This window comes from Agelaius phoeniceus, chromosome 13, assembly GCF_051311805.1.
Source record: "Agelaius phoeniceus isolate bAgePho1 chromosome 13, bAgePho1.hap1, whole genome shotgun sequence".
Lineage (NCBI taxonomy): Eukaryota > Metazoa > Chordata > Aves > Passeriformes > Icteridae > Agelaius > Agelaius phoeniceus.
The window spans coordinates 689,252-714,171 of record NC_135277.1 but is presented as its reverse complement, the minus strand read 5'-3'; the positions used below and the strand labels follow the sequence as shown (position 1 = coordinate 714,171).

General features: G+C 51.2%; 1 protein-coding gene and 1 long non-coding RNA gene across 2 annotated transcripts in view; one reads left to right on the top strand and one right to left on the bottom strand.

Annotated features, from left to right (window-relative positions):
- Nucleotides 1-20,381, bottom strand: part of CTDSPL2 (CTD small phosphatase like 2) — a 30,569-nt gene extending 10,188 nt beyond the window's left edge. The window contains exons 1-5 of the mRNA XM_054642022.2: nucleotides 20,242-20,381; nucleotides 4,418-4,626; nucleotides 2,800-2,938; nucleotides 786-935; nucleotides 119-331 (exon numbers count right to left, since the gene is read on the bottom strand). Coding sequence (XP_054497997.1) covers nucleotides 119-331; nucleotides 786-935; nucleotides 2,800-2,938; nucleotides 4,418-4,609 — 694 coding nt within the window. The 5' untranslated portion in view covers nucleotides 4,610-4,626; nucleotides 20,242-20,381. The remainder of the gene's footprint in view (nucleotides 1-118; nucleotides 332-785; nucleotides 936-2,799; nucleotides 2,939-4,417; nucleotides 4,627-20,241) is intronic.
- Nucleotides 20,382-20,462: 81 nt separating this feature from the next.
- Nucleotides 20,463-23,852, top strand: LOC129126327 (uncharacterized). Its single transcript, XR_008535058.2, has 3 exons — nucleotides 20,463-20,628; nucleotides 21,051-23,431; nucleotides 23,468-23,852. It is a non-coding gene; the product is annotated as an uncharacterized LOC129126327 (long non-coding RNA).
- The last annotated feature ends 1,068 nt before the right edge of the window (nucleotides 23,853-24,920 follow it).

Genomic DNA, 24,920 nt, shown 5'->3' with positions numbered 1-24,920 from the left:
GTCCCCAGGCTCACTGTGTGTGTGTCCCCCCAGGCTCACTGTGTGTGTGTCCCCCCAGGCTCACTGTGTCTGTCCCCCCCAGGCTCACCGTGTGTGTCCCCCTTGTCCCGTCCCTTACCGGTGAGCGGGGGCAGGTCGCGGTCCCCCGGCTCCTCGGGCTCCCCCAGGCCGTTGTTGAGGGCCCTGCCCTGGCCGGGCGGCGCGGGGAAGGCGGCGCCGTTGGTGGAGGTGGCCGTGCTCGTGGTGATCTCGTCCACCTGCTCCATGTCCAGCTGCTTCACGATCTCCTCAGCCTCCACTGCCTGGCCCGGCGAGTCGGAGCCCGACGTTCCTGAGGCACATTTCAAACACCCTTACCCTCAGGCTGGGCTCCCAGCACAGCGCTCACACTCACTACAAACCACACACACACACCAAGCCTCAGAATAATTAAAGATACCTGCACAGATTCACACCACAAAAACAAGAACCCAAATGAAGACCATGACGATGACTTTAAAACATGTCTGGGACAAGGAATGTAATCCCTTTGTTTTTCCTCTCCTTTTCTTTTTTAATGAAAGGTGCACCACTAAATACACCCACGAAAGAAATGTTCTAATGTTTGTAAGCTTCTTCTATTAACCATCAACCCATCCAAGAATGAAGGAGCCTTTTTGCCTGGCAGCAGTAACCCTTGGTTTGTAAGCCAGAATGAAAAGTGTACTGTCACTCAAAGCAGCTATTTTACACAAAACTCTATCACTCTCAGCTTTAAGACTATTGGCTTTTTAAATAATACTCACCATTTTTATTTGCTGGTGAAAAAAAATTGAAAACAGGAGAAAATATGGTTCCCAGTAACGTTGTTCGTGGGGGACTGCCTGTGGTGGGGTTATCTTCCAATTTTCCATTTTGCTTTACGTGTTGGTTCGTCATCTCATAACTTCCAGCTTCTGGAAAACAAAAAAATACAAGTTTTAACACCACCCAGCTGGGCTTCAGGTGTTCCTTTCTGGTCAGCCTTTGCACTCTAAGGGTGTACTCTTGTTCATGGCTCAGCTGGGTCCATGAGAGTCAGCAACTTTCTACCAGCACAAACCCAAAATGTCCATCCTCAACACGCTCAGAAGCTTCTCTCTGGACGGGGCAGCAGCCCCTGCTCACACCAACAGCAGAGGTGGAAATGCTGGCAGGGATTCGGTGGAGGCAGCCCCGGAGCTGCCAGTGCCAGGACTCCACTAGAGGGAGGCACGAGAAAGGGTCAGAACTCCCTGGCTGAGCCTCCAGCTGCTCCACAGCCCGAGTTTGGAGTTTGTTCCACTCCACACACACACAGAGGCACAGCCACAACTTGGAAGGGAAGGAATTGTCAGTTGTGATCATAGATAACACAGGACACAATTAAATGAACATCCACGTTCCAGATCTGACACGTAACAAGGGTGATCTCTCATGCCACAACTCAAATCCCCATCTCACAACTCTGACAGCAACCTGCCTGTGTTTGACAAGAGCTCCCAGTATCTAATGACACCTGCTTACTTCCACAAAAGTCAGGAGCTGGGAGGTCACATTTCCCTCTTATTTGTGAGAAAACGGGAGAAGAGCTAAATCAAATTATTATGGGACTTTCAGAATAATAATTAAAATTAAAAAAAAAAAGTTAAATTAGTTCCAAAGCAGTAGCTGCTGATCCAAACTGTACTCACAGAGACACAGTGGGAGTGTCTGGGGGGATGGAAGCGCTGCTCACCCCTGGAAATCGTGTTTGGCTGTGACCAGCTCAGCCGGGCTCTCCCTGCAGGCAGCCAGAGCTGCAGAAACCTCCCCACTGCAGCAGGGCCCCGGGTCAGTGCACAGGCGGAGGGACAGAGCTGCCCTGCAGTGCCCGGTGTGCCCATGGCCCCGGGTCAGTGCACAGCTGGAGGGGCAGAGCTGCCCTGCAGTGCCCGGTGTGCCCATGGCCCCAGGTCAGTGCACAGCTGGAGGGGCAGAGCTGCCCTGCAGTGCCCAGTGTGCCCATGGCCCTGGGTCAGTGCCCAGCTGGAGGGGCAGAGCTGCCCTGCAGTGCCGGGTGTGCCCGGTGTGCCCATGGCCCCGGGTCAGTGCCCAGCTGGAGGGGCAGAGCTGCCCTGCAGTGCCGGGTGTGCCCGGTGTGCCCATGGCCCTGGGTCAGTGCACAGCTGGAGGGGCAGAGCTGCCCTGCCCTGCAGTGCCTGGTGTGCCCACAGCCCTGGGTCAGTGCCCAGCTGGAGGGGCAGAGCTGCCCTGCAGTGCCCAGTGTGCCCATGGCCCTGGGTCAGTGCACAGCTGGAGGGGCAGAGCTGCCCTGCCCTGCAGTGCCTGGTGTGCCCATGGCCCCGGGTCAGTGCACAGCTGGAGGGGCAGAGCTGCCCTGCCCTGCAGTGCCCCACAGTGCCCAGCCCTGCCCCACAGTGCCCTGCCCTGCAGTGCCCCACAGTGCCCAGCCCTGCCCCACAGTGCCCTGCCCTGCCCCACAGTGCCCAGCCCTGCCCCACAGTGCCCTTCCCTGCCCTACAGTGCCCAGCCCTGCCCCACAGTGCCCAGCCCTGCCCCACAGTGCCCTGCCCTGCCCCACAGTGCCATGCCCTGCCCCACAGTGCCCCATGGTGCCCCACAGTGCCCAGCCCTGTCCCACAGTGCCCTTCCCTGCCCCACAGTGCCCAGCCCTGCCCCACAGTGCCCTGCCCTGCCCCACAGTGCCCTGCCCCATGGTGCCCCACAGTGCCCAGCCCTGCCCCACAGTGCCCCATGGTGCCCCACAGTGCCCTGCCCCGCAGTGTGCCATTCACCCACCTCCATTGAGCTGACTTTTCCGCCGCACACGTGAGAGCTGTTTGTTGGGCTTCTCTCCTGTCTGGGGCGTGGAGGTGATCAAGTTGTTATCGATATCCCGCTCAATCCGACTCCTCTTGGGGGGATTTTCTCTTTCTTCCTTAAAATACAAAAGAGGGGGAAAACAAACGTGCTAAGCAGCGCCGTTTTCCATGGGACAGACCAGAGAATGTCATCTCCTGGAGAAAGTTCACCAAAGATCCCTTTACTGCTCCACTTCCAGGTGCAGAACGTGCAACAAGGGTCTGGCCAGCTGGGATCTTACGTGAGTTTAAACTAAGTCAAAGTATGGGGAATGAAAACTGTACATGGAGCTGCTATAGTAGAAAAATTGTCCTTACAGCCAAGCTAAATATTCCAGTGCTGCAGAGGCTGGGAAATGCAGAGACAAAGCCACTAAAATTACCTGAAACTTGATTTCTCTGTCTGCTAAACACACAACAGGTGCACTGCCCAACAATATCCAATGTGACAATCCATATCAGTACAGGGCAAAACTGAGCTGTGAAAAGTCCAAGGATTCTCCTTACCTGGGAATAAGTGACTGCAGCACTCATGGGAATGAGACAGAACCAAACAGTTCTGCCCATCTTCTGTGCATGGCTGTATGTGCAGGCACACGTTTATGGCAGGTTTCTTACCCTTTTCCCCCAAAACACCTACGACAAGTCGATAAAATGTTGAAATTTTATCAGATTTTTATTTATCACAGAGCTGATCTGGGATACATTGTAAATTAGTTCTGACTTCCTGGATACTCTTCTTTCGAATCTGCAGTTACATAATGGCAGTATCTGAACGGCTGGGATGGATGATGTGGGGTTTTTAACTGGCCTCCATCTAGAGAAAAAAAGCCAGTTTTTGAAGTAATTGCAAGGTTACATTCAGCCTATAAAAGTTTTTATATATTTATATTTATATTTTTAATTTATATATATGTGTGTGTTTGTGTATATATATTTTTCAGCCTCAAATATCCATGCAGCACATGCAACAGGTGCTCCCATGTGCAGATCAGTAAAGCTCAGCTTTCTAGCTGCACCAAGATGTGAGATTTTGTGGTTTTCCCCAACAAAACCTGGATGTGATGCTCCAAGCAGGGAAGTGCTCACTGCAGGAATCCCTGAGCAGCTGCATCAATTCCATGGCACTTGGATTTGTGAGGTTTGACCTTCATTGATTAAATGACTCCTGAACAATTTTGAATAAAACTGCCAGAAATAGTAAAAAAATTAATGCTTACAGACTGGCTTTTCTAAGTTGTCAGTACTGGTAATTCCTTGAATTTGGATCCAAGGAATCCTTAAAGTAGAAATTAAGAATGTACTGAATTTATTTGACATTTTTACAAAGAAACACCAGGCAATAAAGCCTGGTGATTTATTGGACTGTTAAATACACCTACAACTGACTCTTGAGGGTTTCAAAGTCAGCTTTACCTGACACAACTCACAGGCACCTGCTGCCTTCCAACTCTTTACATTTTGCTTCCACCACACGATTAATTCTTAACAGAGCTGGTTTTCAATCAAACTTGAAGTGATTATGAAAGCAAAGCAGGGGCCTGCAGGCGGCGTACCTTGGGTGTGCTTCCTTTAATGAACTTTTTGATCGAAGACAAGAGGCCTGTCTCATTTTTGGGTGGTTTTCCCCCGCCGCCGGCCAAGGGCTCCTCCACCTCCGAGTGTTTCCGCTTGGCCCGCAGCGCCCGCTGCGTGTGGAGCTGGTTGGACTGCTGGGAAGCTTTCCGTGTCCTCAGCCTCATCTTCATGGGTACCACATGGAAAGCTGCAGAGGGAAAAAGGGAAAAAGCCCTGCACTGAGGAAACGTGGTAAAGCTGCAGCTCCCGAATCTCAGGGTGACGTGAGGCTGGGGGTGCTGAGCCCCCAGTGTGCCCCAGCACAGAGCTGTGTGCCCAGGGAGGGCACCACGCTGCCAGGGGGACAAACTGGAATCTGCCATGGGTACAGCACCCAGCACATCCATGGGTACAGCACTGAGCCTGGCACAGCCCTGGTACAGCACCCAGCACATCCATGGGTACAGCACTGAGCCTGGCACAGCCCTGGTACAGCACCCAGCACATCCATGGGTACAGCACTGAGCCTGGCACAGCCCTGGTACAGCACCCAGCACATCCATGGGTACAGCACTGAGCCTGGCATAGCCCTGGTACAGCACCCAGCACATCACTGAGCCAGGCACAGCCCTGGTACAGCTGGGACAGGCAGGAAACCCTGACCTGCTCAGAATGACAGAGCTGTCTAGGGTGGAAAGGACCTCTCAGGTCATGGAGTCCAACCTGAGAACAATGACACCTTGTCAACCAGCTGGGTGTCACCTGCTCTGATGAAAGCATTGATTGTAGGGTGCCTGTTGTCTCCAGCCCCAAATGACTGGACTCTGTGACCCAGGAAGTTCCTTCCTCTCTCTGTTCCTCAAAATCCTTCACTGCAAGTCTCCACATTAAACTTGGGATGAGGCATAAATGTAAATTCCTGCCGAGTGCTCACAGAAAGAATCATGAGCATGTGCACTCGGAGTGGGTGAGTACAGGGCAGCTCTGCAAAGGAACCCAAGCTGAGCTCCAATACAGCTGAGTCTGGGAACCACACCAGACCTTGGGAACACCCATGCAAGGGCAGTATCTGTTAAAGCACAGTAAAAGGCCATTCCAGGGAATGCATCCCATTTATCTCCAGCCTCCAAGTGGGTGCTGGTAGTGTCACACCAAGCCTCAATGTCACCGCTCTCTGGGCTGGGGACATGCCCTCTGCAGCTGCCTGGAGCTGGGCTGGTTTGAAGGGGACTCCTCCTTCAAAGAAAAACGAAGTAGCAAGAAATCCATCTGAGGTGCAATGCACAGAAATACTGGAAATAAAGTAATTTGCCTTTCCTAGCTGAAATCCTGACAAAACCCAGGTTTTTAAAGAAAACTGTATGCTTATCATTGCAGGAATCAGTGCCTGCCTTTCTGGAGTCCATTCAGTGTGGATCTGATTGCTGCAGAGACAGAATAAACAATCTGCAACATTTAACATATAGGTAATGTCACAACAGGTATGTTGCTTAGGAAAAGGCAATGGTGGCACTGGGATGAGTCACAGACAGGGAAACACTGATAATGTTTTTGAAAACCTGTTACACAGCAGTGTTTGTTCCCAGGTAAGTCTCAGTCTCACACAAAGGGGCTGCAGTTAATGAGGAGTGACCCAAGCACTGACACTGCTGTCAGGCTTTAGCAAGGAAAGTGCTCTGTGGGTACTGCCAAGGGTGAAACACGGTGTTACACAGAACTGCTAATGGAATATTCACTGCAACTGCCAGCAAACACGGGGCTCATTTTCCACAGGTCCGTGCTCAGCACTTCCATCAGTGGCCAGCTCAGTCCAAGTGTCCCCACACTGCAAGGCCACCACTGACCTAGGGGCCACGTCCACAGGGCTGTTAAATCTCTCCAGCAGCAGGGTCCCCAATGCTGCCCTGGGCAGCTGTGCCATGGCTGGACAGCCCTTGCCATGATGAAATTTTCCCCAATATGCACCCTGAGCCTCCCTTGGCCCAGTTCCCTCTCCTGCTGTCCCTGTTCCCAGCCTGACCCCCCAGCTGTCCCCTCCTGTCAGGAGCTGTGCACAGCCACAAGGTCCCCCTGAGCCTCTTTTTCTCCAGGCTGAGCCCTTTCCCAGCTCCCTCAGAAGCTCCCCACAGGATTCATGTTTCAGACCCTTCCCCAGCTCTGCTGCCCTTGTCTGGACATGCTCCAACACCTCAGTGGCCTTGCTCCAGTTCCCTCCTCATTTCTTTCCCACACTTACTTCAGATCCTGTCTCCTCCTCAGAGACCTGAGCAGCTCATCGAGATAACAGGGGAAATTCCTTCATTTTTACACCATCAAATCAGCCTATAAGGAGAACCAGTGAGCATCTGAGCAACGCAAGGGAGTGTCCATGACACAGCTGGACATCCCAAAACCCCGGGGATGCTGGCCAGGTCAGAGCCCAAGGACAGCAGCAGGGAGCCCCCGGGAGGCTCCTTTGCCAGAGCACTCACTGTGCTGCAGCCCTGAGCCTGCAGTGAGCCGGGCCGTGTGCGTGGGGCTGGGCACACGGAACAGAGCCAGCTCTGTGACCTGCCAGTGATGTCATGGAGCCACTGAGCTGGACGAGACCACTGAGAACACCTGGCCCAACGGCCCCCAGCACTGCAGGGCCACCACGGCCCGTGTCCCCAGGTGCCACATCCACAGGGCTGCTGAACCCCTCCACATTGGGGACTCACTCCACCACAGCCTGGCAGCTGTGCCAGGGCTGCAGAACTCCCAGTGGAGGAATTTGTCTTAATATCCACCCTGAGCCTGCCCTGGCCCAGCCTGAGGCCGTTCCCTTTTCTCCCGTTCCTGTTCCCAGCCCAATGCCCCCGGCTGTGCCCTCCTGGTAGGAGCTGTGCAGAGCCACAAGGGCCCCCTGAGCCTCCTTTGCTCCAGGCTCAGCCCCTTCCCCAGCTCCATTCCCTGCCCTGCACACACTCCAGGGCTCTCTTTTTGGGAGGGGCTCAGAGCTGCCCCAGCACTGGAGGTGCCCCAGCAGGGCACGGGCACTGCCCTGGGCTGTGCTGACCACACAAAACAAATGCGTGTAAAAAGGAATTAAAACTGTAAAACATGGACAGGAGACAGACACTAGTGAAATTCCAATGTGGGAATGAAAATATCACTTCCAATTTGCTATAGTATAAGCCTGACTTTGCTTGCCTGACTTTTCTAGAACTGAAACAAGTATCAGTGGGACAAAAGATGAATCAAGTAAATACTTGTCAATAGTGAGGACACATTTATGCAGCAGGGAAATGCTCAGCTCCTCAGTGCAGCCCTGCCAGGGACTCCTTTGGCTCACTGCACATGCTGGGTATCAAGCCTGGGGTTATAAATATCTCTAATGGACTTAGCAACAGGTACCTACAATCCTCTCAGAGACAGGAGTTTGCTTTTCTAGCACTGGATCCAGACAGGAGGAGAGTTTTACTGAATTATAGTCGTGGTTATTTCCTGAACCAGGCTACAAAACTTAATGCAGTCAAAATAATCAAGTCTAAACATGTAGGAGAATTTCCTTCCTCAGAGCTGCAGGATTTGGATTTCCCCAGCACGTGCCATCCCTGACGGGTGACCAAGGACCTGACCTGGGCTGGCACTGCCACCTCCACTTTGCTCAGGGAAATCAGCTCCCAAAGCCCCTTCTCTCTTCAATGACTTCTACACTTACAATAAACCCAGAAAGAGTGAGGGGAAAAACCTTGTTCTTCAAGAGAGAATTACATGGAAAAAGAAGGACTAAAAGGAATATCCACTCAATAATTTGTGGGACAGGAAAATAAAATGTAGGAGCTGTTTAAAAGCAGCAGCTGAAGGAGCTATGGCCGCAATAAATTCCATTTTCCTGAGTTCACACACACCAAGTGTCAGGCTCCCTACCTTGAGAACACTGTTGTTATTCCATGGCCCAGGTACACTGTACTTACAGGAAAGAAATTCCTGTGAATGACTCATATTTCAAACTGAGAGCACACCTCCACGGAATCTGCACTTAGGGATGGTTTATTTCCCACCACGTATGACACTGCTGTTTTCTCTGCTTTCCCCCAAACTATTAAAAGGAAAATTAGGTGAGGCACATCTAATTACAGGGTTTAGGGCTTTCTGATACAGGAAAAGGTTGAGGATGGTAAAAGAACAATGGTGAAGAACAATAGGCAGAGATAAGTGACAAGAAAATTCCAAACTCTGTTGTTGAACAATTTCTCCATTCAGTTTGGCACTCAGGAATAACACGGAGCTGCCACCACAGATATCAATCTATCCCAAGCCTCCACACCACCCAAGCAGCTCCAGAGCATTCAGACAACCTGAGCATGTCCAGAGTGTGACTTTGGTGACAGCAACACAGGAGGTGAAAAACTTCTATTTCTTTATCTGCGTTTTTTTCTTGAAACATTTTTTACACAAAGCCAAGAAAGTAAATCTTTAAACAATTTTAAAATTCTGAGCAAGAGCATCAACGCATGGTGCAAACAGAGAGGGAGACGTGACCGACTGCACAAAGCTGTGACCTGTCCCCACATTTAACAGCTGTGCCAAGTGAGGGGTTTGAACTGAGGGAGTGGCAGGCTCGGTGTCCCTGTCCCCTGCCAGCCCAGCTGACACACACCTCCCTGCTGGGACACCTGTGCTTCCTTCTGATCTGTGGGATCAGCAGGCAGAGCCACGGGCACAGCAACCAGCAGCAGATCTTTTGCTCAGTCTCCTTTCAGACAAGTCATGGCAGAGGTGTTTTGTTTTGTCAGGTGTTTCACGGCTGTGAGGTGACCCAGGTTTCAGGGTGAGGAGCAGCCCAAGGAGAGGATGGCTGGGATCCACCCCCACGGGGCTGGGGATGCTTTCAGGAAAGCCAGAGCCCGAGCTGGGCACAGCCCTGAGCCACAGGGGAAGGTTCTGTTGTTAATATTATGTCATTGTTGTGGTATCTGCACAGCTGGCAGGGCTCTGGGGACACAGCAGCGTGGGCTGAACCGTGCTGTGCCCCCCAAAGCCAAGGGCGAGGATGGGCAGGTAAACCTGCACCCAGACAGGTCCCAAAGCCCTTCTCACACCTCAAGGAAATACTCCTTGTTAGCTCAAGATGTTGAGACTCTTCCCCTTTAATGACTCTTGGCCTTTTTTAACCAACTTACTCTCCTTCCCTAGAAAATCACAGCCATTTCATGTCACTCCAGCAGATGTATTTCATGTTTTCCAATGCACTGCACTACTTGTCACTCTTCTCCAATCTTTAGGTGTGTTTTTCTGCCACTGCAGAACTGAGAGAGCAATAAACCAGGAAAGCCTGACTCAAAGCAGTCTGGAAGTGATGCTAGTCTGGGATGCGTGAAAGCAAAATAAAAAGGCACTGATTTATTAAAAGAACAAATACATACTATTCAAATGTTGGTGCTGGGTTAAGAAATCTGGATAAATGTATAAAGCCATCACAAGTTCCATCAAAACAACAGTAAGTAATTCCAGCTATCAAAGGCACCTCTAAATTCTCCCTGTTTCACTGAAAGCCCATTTTCTGCTCCTCCCCACCTTCCAGGGCACCAAATCATTTCCATCTGAAACAAAATCCTGCTTGAAATCCTTGCTCTTCAGTCGCCCTGTTCGAACCCTGATCCCTCAGGACACCTACCTTGTGCTCACTTCTACTCTCCCAAAGTCTGAGTATTGCCCCTAAAACAAGCCCATCCTTAGAAGGATTTGCCAAAGAAGGATGGCAGCTTTTTACAATCGGCCTCAACAGAAAATAGATCTTCTGTTCCTTTCTTTTTCTGCTCTAGCCATCATATTTCTGTTTTGCCATTGCTTTGCTAGTGAGGCTTTGTTTTGATTATACCAAATGCATTTGGAACTGAAAGTTTATTCCCTCCCAGCCAAGATATTTTTCTCTTTGCACTGAGGGTACACGCTGGTAATTAATTCAGGCTTTCCAGTTTGTGTCACACTAAGCAAGGAGGAAACTTGGAGAACTGGGGTAAGCACGGGACAGCAAACCTCAGAGCAAACCCCAAAACCTGCTGCAGAAAGAAGGGCCTATTTCCAACCTCTGGTGCTGCCAAGATGACAATTTCACATCAGCCACCTCCAGATCTTGTGGGGCTCCTGAGAGGTCGGGAGAGGAAAGTTTGCAGAGCTGGAGTTGCAGACGAGCAGGAACAGATTCCACAGATCCAGCACTGCTCCTGTTGGGATTCTGGGAGGGACCAGCTGTCCTCAGGCTCTCTGGACATTTAATCCACACTGCCAGGCACACTGGAGCCTATTTATGGAAGTCAAGTCCCTCTGTTAGAAGCCATGGCATGGACAGGTTGCAAACACTTCCTGAACAGACCTTCCGGGATGTGGTCTGAGCACAAAACAATCCCGAGGAGTTACTTGGGCTAATTGTTCAGCTCGCCCATCTCAGTTATCTTTTTCATTAAAAAACAACAGAAACAGCAGATTAATAAGCCTGAGTACGTCTGGGTTTGACTATGGAAGCCGTGGAGTAGCTCCTGTGTTTGTGAGGAGAATGTAGGAATTTCTGCACGGTCTGCACAGCAGCAGAGCTGCCTTTTGCTTCACTTCAGAAAACCTAATCCTGCTCCACTCCACCTGAATCCTCCCGGGGGATCGCAGCCACAATCCCGTATCCCACAGGACCTTGTCAGGCTGCTATCTTTCAAAGGGATAGATAAGGGTTCTGGCTGCTCCTTCGGCCTCAAAAATAGCAGACTATTTTTATTGCAGGATAAAGACTCTTTAAATGATAATATGATTCTCACTGCCCTGGCAAACACCTTCCTTGGTACACTGCATCCCTTCAGAGCCTTTCACAAGAGGTTAAACTCTGCTCTCCCCTTTGCACGGGGCTGCTTTCATGCTCTCCTCGCACCTGGCTTCCCTGATTTACAATAAAAAAACCAACCAACTCTGTTGTTAAAACGGGGAAAATTCCAGCACAATCAGGATTCATATTACTCAGTGTCCAGACAAAATTTAAACGAATCATTTTCCCTTATGAATACATGCTGAATTAATACTGACTCTTTCATAGCCCATCCTGGCTTCTTTCCTGCATGGAAAACTTCATTCTCACAAAATTGCAAATCTGAGATTAATTTGTGCCTGTACCTGAGTTAAAACTGACATGAAAATAAGTTCTAAAAGTATAACAGCTGTACTCACTTGTGAGTGATACTATGTTTTTACCCTTAAAACATAATATTGAGACATGATGAACTCGAAACGTATCCAGTCCCAAAAACTTGCCTGAAATGAATTTCAGGGACCTGTCTGATTCCGTCACAATGAAGCTATTTTGTACATTTTATTTCATTCTCTTTTTTTACTCCCTGTTTTACTTTGGGTAAAAAATCCACAAGAAAAAAAAAAAAAGAAAAAATAACAACAAGCTTTGTTGCTTACTCAATGGAAAGTTATAGGAAGTTTCTGCTCAATATTCCAATAATACAAAGTATAATAAGCACAAGCTACCAATGACAAGAGAAATTCTGGAGGGTGAAACTGCCCTGCATCCACGCTGCAATGTTTCCAGTTGATTTCACCCTGAATTTCACTTATTTCTTTCACAAGATAATCACCTTCAGGTTGGTCTAATGCATCTCTGTCATTCTGAAATGCACAACATGCAATGAAACAAGAACTTTCCGTCTGTGCGGTGGCAGATCTGGCTCTGCAAGCAGCCAGGGGTTGCTCTGCTGAGCGAGGAGAAGGGGTCTGGCTCGTGCCCTGCTTTGGGGAGTTCTGTCTGCGGGGCTCTGGAGCTGGGGAAAAGAGGGGTCCTGCTCCTGGACCACAGACTCGTGGTGGAAACCTGTGGGTGAGTGCCCTGATCGCCACAGAGCCGCTGAAAATCTGTACTGAGGGACCCTGGACCAGAGAAATCAGCAGGAACGAGAAGTGCCAGTACCACCTGGGAGCTTCCACAGTCGTTGGATTTGTTTCCAGCCATTCCCCAGTAGCAGGAGTGAGCCTGGCCTCTGGTCAGAAATCCCTACCATGGAGAAAGCACCAAGGCACGTTCCAAAGCAGCACAGGTGGTTAATTTATCACATTGCAAAGCAGCTACATTAGACTTTGGGAAAATCTTCCAGATACTGAGGAAACCTGAGTTAACTTAAGTAACAAATTTCCTTAACTTAAGTAACAAGTTACCTTAAATACCAAAGAAATGCTTGAAACAAGTTAGCTGCCACCGCTGTGCCGTGCGGTATATGACAGAGCACACATCACTTCTCACCAGCAGGGCTGAAGAGACAACTCAGCAAAACTGTGGGAGAGTAGAAACGTTCTACTGGAGGTGAAAGGAATGCTCTCTAATTCCCATTCCTCCTTTCCCTTCACTCTTCCAGCCCCTGCAGCTCCTTTGTCCTGACCCTCCAGCCAGCCAAGTCTTCAGGCTGGAGTGTTTCCACACGGGAATAAAACATGGAACTCCTGGCAGGGAAAAGGACAGTTCTAGCATGGGTTTCTTTTGCTCACTGCACTCTTTGATGGGCTCTGTCCTTCAGCACAGAAACACTGATCAGCTCTTCCTAGAGAAAATGAGGCTTATCCAATTGCAAGTGTCTGTGTGTCTGTCAGTCCTCCCTGGGAAATGCAGAGTCCACGGACCAGCATCAACCCAATGTCACAGAAGAACAGAAATTTTAAATAGACTCAGTTCCTACAAGGTTTCTGAAAATTCAAACCTGTGTAGGTAAGCCAGATCCTTCAAGCACCCCAGGTAAGCCAAAGATGTCCGTGGCTCAGTCCTTACACACAGGCACATTCCACCTTGCTTCCTTGCTTATCCCACCTCTGGAATATTTAAAAACTGGCACATTGAAGTAGGAAAAAAATTCCTTGCTTCGTCCTTTCTGTATCACGTATGTTACAAATCAGAAATTAGTGCTGTTAATTGTCTCTGAGCACAGAGGACAAGCAAAGCCCACGCCCCTGATTTCAAAGGGGCAGAGCCCAGCGCAGGAGCAGGGCAGGAGTGTCCGTGCAGCCGCAGGGAGCGAGCAGAGCTGAGCAGCACCTCAACCCCACTCTGACACACAGAACGCTGTGCCTCCAGCCTGCGGGTGCTGAGGGGGGCTTTGAACCCTCTGTCACAGCCTTTCCACCCCGGTGTGTCCCTCCCTGCTTTCCCCAGGGCTTGAACACAGCACCTCACCAGCAGGGTGGCATCCTCTGCCTGCTCCTGCAGTACTCTGCTAATTGACTTAGGATATTTCCATATTAACTATTAATCTTTGAGACGGAACATTATCAAACCTTTTCAGGTATATAATAAACCAATCTACTATCAAAAGAGAATTATCTTCAAATGAGTCCAACAGGGTAATTACACCTAACAATTAAGTCTGACACGTCTTCACCTGAATCTCTGTAGCCCCTTTTTCCAACTGAGCTCCCAAAAACCTTTCTCTTAAAAGTACCAATGAGCTTCCTAGTCCCGAAGCAACACAAAAGTAAAAGACTCTAAACCCAGAAATTACAGTTGTTTAGGAATATTATTTTAGCTGCAATGAAGTCCTCAAAAGTTTCTTCCAAATCTTTAAGATCATAAAAGCATCAAGATTACACTAACTTTATTTTCTCTTGTAATCTTTGTAATTTCTGGCCTGATAAGCAAAATAAACAAGCTTTTCCAATTGTATTTAAATTGATTTAACTACAACTGCTTGGTCTTGACACGAGCTCAAGGTGTCAGACAAACTGAGGTAGGTAACTCAATCAAATATACTGTAGTTAAATCCCACATTCACAATGCCTGCAAGTACCTTGAACATTCTTGTAAATATTCCTGCTATTTATTAAACACTTCCTTTACTTTTTGCACACTGTTTTCCCCCTCTGAAAACAAACGGTAAACCTGCAGTTCACACTCTGCCTTGCTTTGGCAAGCCCCAGGCCAGGCCTGCTGCCCACAAAGCTCACAGGAGCTGTGCATTCCTGTCTGTTTTCCTTTCTGAACCCCTGACCATCGCCCCTGCCTTCCCAGCTGCTCCCACAGCCCACACTGCCAGCACCAGCAGCTCAGCCCTCACCTGTAGGATTGCCCTGCCAGGTGATGGACTGGAACTGGGTACCAGGCACCACCCTGCAGTCCAGAGCACTGCTCCAGAGAAACAGAAGCCTCCTGCCCCTAAATGAGCTCCCCTGGGATGGTAAAATGAGAGAAGCCTCCAGGATGGGGAGGAACAAGGAGCAGTGCTGTTACATCCTCTGGAAGGGAAGTGGAGGAGAAGCAAGGGCACAGGGCAGTCCCAGCTGTCACCTGGAGCAGGGGACCCCCTCCTTCCTGGAGCAGCAGCGCACACACAGCAGTGCCTGGATGGGAACCAGAGGAGGGCAAGCCTGCAGGGAGCTCCAGCAGGAGGAGTGCAACCCCAGCACGGGCTCAGAAACACACACACAGAGCGTCGGGCTCTGCCCCAGCCCCTCCGTGCTGAGCACAGCACACACAGCCCCCAGAGCTCTGCCCAGCCTAAGGAAACCTGTGCTAGGCTGGTCTAAGCCAGCAGCCTTCGCAGGCAGTGCCAGCTGTGGGAAGAGGGAAGGGAAGGGGGAATGCTGCTTCTCCCCAGCCAGGCCGAGAGGCTCCCGGAGGGCACGGCAGCCCAGGAGCCCGTGTGGGGCTCCCCACCAACCAGGCTGCTGCTGTGGGGCCGGGGAAGCCCTTGTGGTACAGCCTCAGCCTTAGATTGAATTACCTCCCTTCCACTAATTAGCACCTCCTAAAGTACAGGGTAAATCAAAGCAGTCGTGGGTTAGAATGGCCTAGGGTAAACTGAGTTATGATTTAGACTGAATTGGTGCAGCACAGGCCAAACTGCTCAGAACAACTGCTCTGATTTGATCAGAGTTCCTGCTACTTTATTAACTTAAATTAGCTATTCCCAAACACAGCCTAAATAAGGACAGGATCCCTCCCTTCCCTGGGAGGCTTTGAGGATGCTAATGAGCCCTGCAGCATCAGCTGCCTGGCCCTCTTCTGCTGCTAACAACACTCTTGTTTATACATATAAGGTAATTAATTTACAGGTAAGGTCTAAACCAAACGCTTTAGAGTCCTAAATTTTTTTCTCCTGCTTACACCTGGAACATTGGCAATGACTAGCAGGATGTATTTTTTGTAACTATGCTCCTTTAAGTAAGTATCCATACTTAAGTAAGTATCCATAGTTTATTTTCCAGATGCCGTGGAGTTAACAGCTCCTTTTAGTTAAACTTATTTTCATGACAGTATTATGTTTAAAATTATACTGCCACACTAAATACTGTGGGCACAGAAGTAGAGGTGTTTCATGCATCCTAACTAGACTCCTCACCCACCAAAACTGAACCCTGAATTCAGACAGGTTAGGACTGTTAGGGATAATTTCTATTTCCATCATCTCTTTTCTATGTAACTCCAGCAGAAGCATTACTTGGTGGGCAGTGGATCCTTGCTGGACCTAATGCAGCACAGGCACTTCCTAAATGTTGGCTTTAGGGTTGTTTTTAGCAGGATGCACAGAAATCTGACCGATGGGGCTGGACTCTGAAAACGCCTCCCGTGGGGAGCTGTGTTTTGCATGTCCCAACAGAGCAGAGATCAATGTGCTGCTGCGTTAATCCTGTCCACCAGCAGCTGCACAACTCCTTCCCCTGGGCTTGGCCACACATTACCAAAACACTGCCCCATCAGACAGGGAAACTGAGGCAGCAAAGGCTGTGCCTCCTCAGATCCCACACGGATCCCCAGTGCTGGCAGAGGTGGGAGCGCACTGCAGGCTCTGCTCAACTCCTGTTTTCTTACAGCAGATTGTCCTGACAAGGGTTTTCCTTGGATCACAGGATATGATGAGAGAACTTATCATTTGAGAAGTTAAGAGCACCTTAATCAAAGTAATTACTGAAACTGATCTGATTGGGAAGTAATTTATTTAGAAAAAGTTAGGACTGCCAACTGGGAAGCTCCGACCCAACCCCGAGCTGATTGCTTTAGATGTGGATGATTTCCCACTTAATTTTTCAAGTGCTATTGAAAATGTCTTCATCTGTGAATGTCAAATATTTATTTTTCTAAAACACTAAATAATGGCCATCTAGGCATCTCAACATGTAAACAACATGTTAGATAGGCTTTCAAGCACCCTGGTGTATGTGAGCTTCTCTGAAGCAATCAGAGCTGCACCCCACTGCAGCTCCGTGGCACTCCAGGGAATTCCCCAGGGATGGAGCCCTGTAGGGCTGGCACTGCCACATCCTGCCTGGGAGAGCTCCTCTTAAACTGCTGAGAGCTTGCTCTTCCCTCCCAGGATCCCAGCAATGATTCCATTTGAACAGTCTGCCCCCTGAAAAGCACAACCCATCATGGATTTGATTAATCAGCTCTGCACTTGTGGTGCGTATTTGCATTTTCTGAGGATTCAGTTGGGATGTACAAACATCAAATCACAGAACTGTAGAATGGTTTGGGTTGGGAGGGACCTTAAAGCTGATTCTGCTCCACCCCCCTGCCATGGACCCCCTGCCACCTTCCCCTGTCCCAGGCTGCTCCAAGCCCCATCCAGCCTGGCCTGGGGATCCAGGGGCAGCCCCAGCTGCTCTGGGCACCTGTGCCAGGGCCCCATGCCCTCACAGCCAGGAATCCCTTCCCAATATCCATCCATCCCTGCCCCCTGGCAGTGGGAAGCCATTCCCTGTGTCCTGTCCCTCCAGACCCTTGTAAAGGGTCTCTCTCCATCTTTCTTGCCGGCTCCCTCAGGTCCTGGAAGGCCACAATGAGATCCCCCTGAAGGTTCTCTTCTCCAGGCTGAACAATCCCAATTCTGCCAGGCTTCCCCCACAGCAGAGCTGCTCCATGCCCCTGCTCAGCCTGGTGGTCTCCTCTGGACTCAGTCCAACAGGTCCATGTCCCCGCTGTGCTGGGAACCCCAGAGCTGGGAGCAGCACCCCAGGAACTTTTCATATACAGCAGACAAAAACCAATCTCCTCTCTAAAACATACAAGAGATGGTGACAGCAACTCAGGGGCCAGCAAATGAAGGGATTTCATTCAGACTTGGTCCTTTGCTTCCTGGGCTCCGAGTAAGAATCACCACATCTGATCTGCTGTGAGTGAAGAATGAGAAAGGCACTTGTGGAGAGGAGCACTCCTGAGGAATTACAGAGGAAGGATGCAGTCACAGAGGGAGCCTGTGTGAGGGGCAGCCTTTAACTCTGGGATGATCTCAGTGGTCCTGCACCGACATCCCCAAAGTGCAAAACCCAGCAGACGTGGGAACTGCCTGCCCTAGGGAGACCAGGCTGAAAGCACATGGATGGGGCACAACCTGGGCAGGGCACAGCTGCACACCCACAACCTGGAAAAGGCACCTTTAGGGCTGTATGATTACTTATCCACCTGTGATCCTGAAATGATCACAGTGATGCTCTGGAATCCATTGCACTGTCCCAAAAAAGGCAAGAAGTCTCAAGCTCCTCTCAGAGCACACACATGTCTAGAAATACACAGGAATTTTAAATTTATGTCAAATTCCAGCCCTACTTCATGCATCCTGCTTTTCTAGACTCCCAGAATGGCTGAGGTAGGAAGGCAACTCTGGAGTTTCTCTTGTGCAATCCCCCTGCTCAAGCTTTTCTTGCAAGTTCTTGCCAAAATAGTTCAGCCTGACTTTCAGAATGGTTTTTACAAAAATGTGTAAGTGCCCCAAGTTGTTCTTCCCCTTACACCTGTGGAAAAGCTTCTTCCACAGGAATGAAATATGTGCACAGAAATCTTTCAGAAGAGCAGATGTGATTCCCAAAGTCTCCTGCAAACACGATTTCTGTTGGTGTCACCTCACAGCATTACAAGAGATCAAAGAGGAGCCACTGCAGTATGGAAAAACTTGGGAAGGTGAAGACTCAGTGTCCTTTTGAATTCTGACAACCTTTTCTGGTTTTTTAACTGCTTAATGCTGCGGAGGCTCTGACAGTGCCACATCCTTGTGCTGGGGAACCACCACCCTGGAAGGGGTGCAAGGCTGGGCATGGAAAATCACCTTTCAATTATGAAACGCACGCACGGCCCCAGCATACGTGGAATGTTTACATCCTTAGAAAAACGATCCAACTGTCCCATTCAATCTCCAGGGCAGACTGACAGGGGAATTTTTTCTTTAATAAAGAACTTTGATGGAACAGGAATGTCAGCTTTGGTGCACACTGCACTGACTGGAACAGGATCAAAACTAAGTTCCACACGATGTTTTCAGAGGAAAAGAGGAGAATGTTTCATGGAATTTAAGTCGGGATTTGGCTTGCATCCTAGAACATATATCTTGTTATGAAAACTGCTGAAACACTTTTAAGTGGGCAAGCCGTAAGTGTCCTTGGAGCTATCCAGTCAACTGGAAGTCACACAGGCAGAACCTCCTAAAGTAGAAAAGCCTGAAATTGGGAGGGGGGGTGAGGGAGGGGCAAGTAATCTTGGAATCCTATCTGTTATCCAGAACGGCTCCCTTGTGCCTACAGCATGAAGTAGTTACAACTTGTTTTCTGCTATTGTCACAGATCCAGGACGTTACTCTGGCTAAATCATAATCTCTTCCTGCCTCAGTTCATCCATGTGCAAACCTGGCTCGCTAACTCTTACCTTAATGTGTCATGGGGCTTAATTAATAACACTTTGGTCTTTTAAGTCCTCTACAAACATTAACTACTTCTTGTAACAACTCTCCAAGGTATTATTATCCCCATTTTACTCGTGGAGAAACGGCAAAAGAGGTTGTCACTTGCCCAAGGCAACAGAGTAATAGTTACACTTAGAGATCCTCTTCACGGGCTACTCTAACAGTGGAAACACATCAACAAAGGCAAAGACAATAACGACAAACTCGAAGTTACTTTTAAAAGTGCACCATAAGCATCTGGAAGACGATGGAAAATCCCTCCCAGAAACAATAGGCTTGGGACCAGAAGCAGCATCACAACTGTCACCACAGAGAACGAAGTTCCTTGGACGGACCCAGGCTTGAGCTCACCCAAACAGCCTGACACAAACAGCCAGACCTGTCCTCTCGAGCGCTCTTAAGTACCATAAAATTGAGCAACAGGCTCGTACAGTGCTCTCCAGTAACACCGAGCGAGCAGATAATCAATGTGGTATGCAGCACGCTAATTCCTTCCGCCGCGTTCCCAGCAGGGACCGGGAATGCCAATAACGGCCCCGGACGGCGGGGGTCCCGCACGGTGCCGGCGCGGCCGCCGCCCCCGCCGCAGACGGCGACAAAGTTGGTGTCCCCCGCGCCCCGCCGCGCTGACATCCCCGGAGCCGCCGCCGGGAGCCCTGCCCGGGCAGCGCGGAGCGGCCGCCCCCGCCGAGCCCGTCCCGCTGCCCCCGGGGCCGCTGACAGGCGCGTCCGGCGCTGCCGCCCCGGCGGCGACAACACCGCCAGCAACAGGCGCGTCCTGCGCGGGACCCGCGCGGGCACGGCCCGCGATGCGCCCGCAGCGCTGCGGCTCCGGCCCGGCCCCGGGGCGCGGGACGGGCCGGGCGGGCGGGACCCGCCGCAGGCCTCGGCCTGGAGGGGCGGGCGGGGGGTGTCAGGCGGGGTGACACCGCTCCGCCGCTCCCCGCGGCAGGGCCGGCCCGCCAGGGCTGCGGCCGGGGCTCGCCCGGGGCTCCGCGGCGGCCGCGGGGGGCGAGCGGGGGAGACGCGGCGTGTCGGCGGGCGGCGGGCCCGCCGCGGGCAGGCCCCGAGGGGACATCCCGCCGGTCACTCGGAGCGGCCACCCCGCGCCCCCACCTGATCCCGGGCTGGGACCCGCGCGGGTCCGCCGCGTCACTCACCTGCGGGAGCGGGGGCCGGGGAGCGGCGCCGCGGGGCCGCGCTGCGGGCGGCCGGGCGGCCGGGCGGGCGGAGGGGGCGGGCGGCGGCGGCGGGTCCGCGCTCCGGGCGCTCGGCGCTCAGCGCTCAGTCGCCATTTCCCGCCTACCGACCCGCTGCACCGCACCGAGGGACCCGGATGGCAGCGGGGCCGCCGCGCAGGCGCGCCCGGCCGGGGGAGGGGGCCGGGCCGGGGCAGGCCGGGAAGGAGGGAACGGGGCCTGGCGCGGCGGCGGCGGCGCCGGAGCCGGCGGGAGCGGGGCCGGCAGCGGCACGGAGAGCAGCGCCCGCGGTGCCTCGGCGGAGGAAGCACGGCTGCCCCGGTGTCCTCCGCCGGGCCGCGCCGGGAGGTGAGCGGAGAAAGGGGAGCTCTGAGGGGACCGCGGGGCGCGAGCGGGGCGGGGGGCGAGCGGCAGCGAGTCCCGGCCCTGCCCGCGACCCTCGGCCCTGCCCGCGACCCTCGGCCCTTCCGGCGCTCCCCGGGAGCAGCAGCGGCAGCGCCGGGCAGCACTGGCCGCGGGCGGACGGACGGACGGACGGACAGACGGACGGGCAGCGCAGCCCCGCGCCGGCCCCGGCCCCGGCCGCTCTCGCCCCGCGCTCCCCTGGGCACCGCCGGGCGCTCCCCGCTCCCGGCCCGGCCCTGCTGGCTCGCCCTCCGTCCCATTCCCCAAGCGTAGGGCAGCGCTGGCTTGCGGTTTCGGTTGCTGTTTTAAGTCGCCTGTGGAGTGTGTTGTGAAGTTTTATTTCCGCTTTCTCTTTTTTTTTCTAGGCAGCCTCTTTGTGTGGGAAATGCTGAGGATGCTGCGTGCTTTACTATTTGAAGGGCTTAATGAAGCAGCTTGGCCATCTCTTGCAGTACAGCAGCATGTAGTGAGGTTATATTTCTCATCTCAATGCTACTGAAGTTGGAAATCTTAAGTTTGCTCTTGATGATCACTTTTACTTACCAGTCTTTGTAACAGAAATCAGTTCTCAGGTTCCCCTGTGTTATGACAGGATAACATCTCAAGGTACTGCCCTGAGTGGAAGGTTTTTACAGGAGCATCTCTCTGGCATCCTCGAATTTAGCAGTGAAGAAACTTACAGGGGTGTTGTGTTTCCTGGTACCTGTGGACTCCCTGCTTAGCTTTTGAACGTGGATCAGATTATAGAAGTCCCAGCTCTCTAGTCACCTAAAATATTCATTGGCTTGTTAAAGAGAAGTACATCTGCTGTTGTGAAGCCAAGATTTGGTTTAGAATTCTGTCACAGGACTCTACTGGTCTGTCTTTAACAGAAGACACTATAAAGCTAATTTTACCATAGAAAAGAGGTTGTAGGAAGGCAGTGGAAACTAATTCAGAACAGGGAACCATATTCCTTTAGAGCATTCAAGTATTTCTTGTGAATATTTTGTGAATGATCAGCTGTGAAAAAGGTTCGTTTGGGCATGTTAGAGCCTCATTAAGATGGTTTGGCAGTCCCTGAGGAGGAACCTGTATGGCAGGATAACTGTGTGATGTCTCACACTGTTACCCCAAAAGGACAGTCACTGATACTTAGAAAGTGGGAGTTTTGGGAAATGGTGGGTGGAAATACTCTCTCAAGCCATGTAATTAAAATTAAACAAGCGGCCAGAGGAGCTGATCCAGCAAGATTCAAAACAAGCAGGTATTTGTGTGAGCACCAGCATGGCAAAAAACACTCTGACAAGAGATCAAACGTGTGACTCAGGGTTCAAACTGATCTTTATGGCAAAGAGAACTGCCCTTTTCTGTGTAACAGGATATCAAAATTTGCTTTTCACAGTGCCTTGTGCTCTCCTCGAGTTCCCTGGTGCTGAATTAGGGAGAAGGAGCTGGACTGGCAGGAAAGGGGATGTGGAAAATCATCTTGCTGATGGTGTTGCTGTGCAGGGAGGAGTTCAGAGGTCCCCCTGCTGTACCCTGCTCCCCACGGAGCACAGCCTCAGCCCCATGTGGGCAGTGTCAAAACCCTGTGCTGGCACACACAGCTCAGAACGTGGGTTTGGGCCAAAGAAGAGGCTGAGCTGGCAGCAGTGGGCCTCCCCTGGCTGGAGGGTCTGGGCTCCTGAGACCTTTGAGGAGCATGTTTGCTTCACTTCACAGAGACTGAAGGGGAAATGTGCACTTGTCAGACCACTGCCCATTCCTGCACTGGGATCCCGACTGCTCCTGGAAGACATTAGGATTTAGGATCAGGGTTTAGGATTTCCTCCCAGCCTCTGTCCCCTTAGCTCTGTGGTTATACACCATGTAAACTGACGTGCTCCAGAGTGAGCTCCCTGATGCTGCAGAGCTCATGTGGGGAGCGTTTTTGTAGCATCTGCAGCTCAGGACTGGGTGGGGTTTATTCCAGTTCCACTTTCAGTTTAACTTCAGCATCTGGCACTTCTCAGCAAATTCAGGAGTCTTCCTTGGGTTTCTATGTTACTACTGCCCATTTCCAGTGTTTGCTGTCCCTGTTGCCTTTCTGAAGGGGATCAGTTCCCTCGGATAGCTGACCAGAGTTGAGAGAAGCAGCTCCCAGGCTGTGCTGCTGCTCCATCCCCGGTGTCTGGGAGCCAATCTGGCTGTCCAGGAGGAGCTCCAGACTCGCTCTTCTCACTGCAGACACTCCAGCTGACAGCACCAGGGATTCATCTGCTCCCAAAGCCTGCAGAAACACGGGATGAGCCTTGTGTTTGATCTGGCACAGTGCAGCACTGGAGAGTGGCATGAGACATTCCTCCAGGGATGGAAATGCACAGCCACCAGCAGTCAAACCTGGTTTTGGGAAGTTGAACTGTAGATTATCCATCCCAGTAATTCCAGTGTGGCTACACAGGGTTTCATATAGGTTGAGGAATTGGAGTATTATGGTTTCTATATTGGCACAAAAATGTTCAGGCATAAATATCATTACTCTGTTTCTGGCTGGCTTGAAAATTCCACTGCACTCTCATAAATAGGGAGAGATGGCCCCAGTTGGTTTTGTGGGTTTGTTTTCCTGTTTTATTTTAACTGCAGAAATCTGCTGTCAATGCTGGAGCCAGCTGGAACAGCAGGACACTGCTCCTCCTTATAAAGTGCCTAATCTCCCATTTTCTAGTTCATTGCAGCAAGATTTGATCCTATCCTTTTGGTCAGCCTCCTCAAGGAAGGGTCCCAGGTTACTTCAGCTGGAAGTTCCCTGTGTGGGTGCCAGGTTACTGAAAGCTCCGTGTATCTCCTGGAGCAGGGAGTGCAGCTGGCAGATTTATGGCATGTGGAAATTCTCCTTAATAGGGATAAAGGAGAAAGTTTTCAGACAGAGAATTTCTTCAGAGATGTGTGTGTACAGGGAAATGGGTCCTGTTGAGAGCTCAGGACCTCCACCACATGAATGAGCATCATTCAGTCCATTGTGCAAACTGTAAACAGGCAGAAATAGATTTATAGAGAAGAAAACCTTTTGTACTTTCTGCATGTACTACTGCAGAACACTCACTCAACAGCTCTTCTGTCCTGCAGGCTTTGGATTTCCCACTGTTGCTGGGTTTGCATATATGGAAATGTAAAATGGTAACATTTAATAAAATCCACAAACCATTTTCTCGTGTTTGTTTGTTTGTTTCTTGTCACTTCAAAGTATCTTCAGCTCTTCATGGCTATTAAAATGCTGAAAAATATGAGGGTTTGTTTCATCCAGAACTGGGTTTGACCTTTTGGCAAGATCCTGCCCATCAGTTTGGTTTTCCTCATTTTGAAATGAAAATGGGTTCACCAGTGATTGGTTGTTTTTGTGGGATCCATGTGATTTCGGGAAAGCTTTGGCAGAGTCTGCTTGCTGAAAACCTCCAAAACTGGGCAGCTTGGACTGGCTGGAGTAACTGGAGTTGTTTCTCTGGCTGTTGGGTGGAGGTGCCTGCATTTCTGACACTGCCTGAACTCATCCCTCAGCCTTGGCACTGGAACCTCAGCTCCCTGCTGTCTGAAATGCATTTTTGTCACGTGGATCCCAAGGGATTTGGAACTGGAGCCTCAGACCCAGCACTGGGTGTGCTGCTGGAGCTACCTGGGCGTGCTGGTTAAAACGTGGGCTGGCCTTTGTTGGGTTTCTGCTGCGGGGCTGGAATGTGAGAGCCAGTTTGATTCCAGTCTCGCTGGTGCTGAGGGAAGCAGCTGCTCGGGATCTGTCAGCGTTGTCTGTGCTGCCATTGCCATGGCAACGGGAGCCGGCTCCACACAAACGGCACAAGGATGTGGGAACAGCATTTCAAAACAAACCCGAGCTGGTTTGTGCTCAGAGCCCGGGGGGCGCTGCGCAGCCCGGCTGCAGGGGCAGCTGTGAGCCCACGGCTCTGCATCTCCTGCTTGGAGAGGTGCTCCAGACCCCTCATATCTTGGTGGCCTCCTGGACCCTCACCAGTAGCCCCCTTGTCTTTCCTGAGCTGTGGAGCCCAGGACTGAACACAATGCTCCAGGTGTGGCTGCACAAGGGTGAAGTAGAGTAATCACTTGGACAGAAAGAGGAAAAAAAGAGAAAACATGGAATGCAAGAAAAGAAAAGGCAGAGAAGGAGGAACATGGAGCAACCCACCTTCAGCACGGGAGCCCAACAGGGATGGTCCTGGTGATGGGCAGGGAAGGGAAAAGCAGCTGAAGCTGTGAGTACAGAA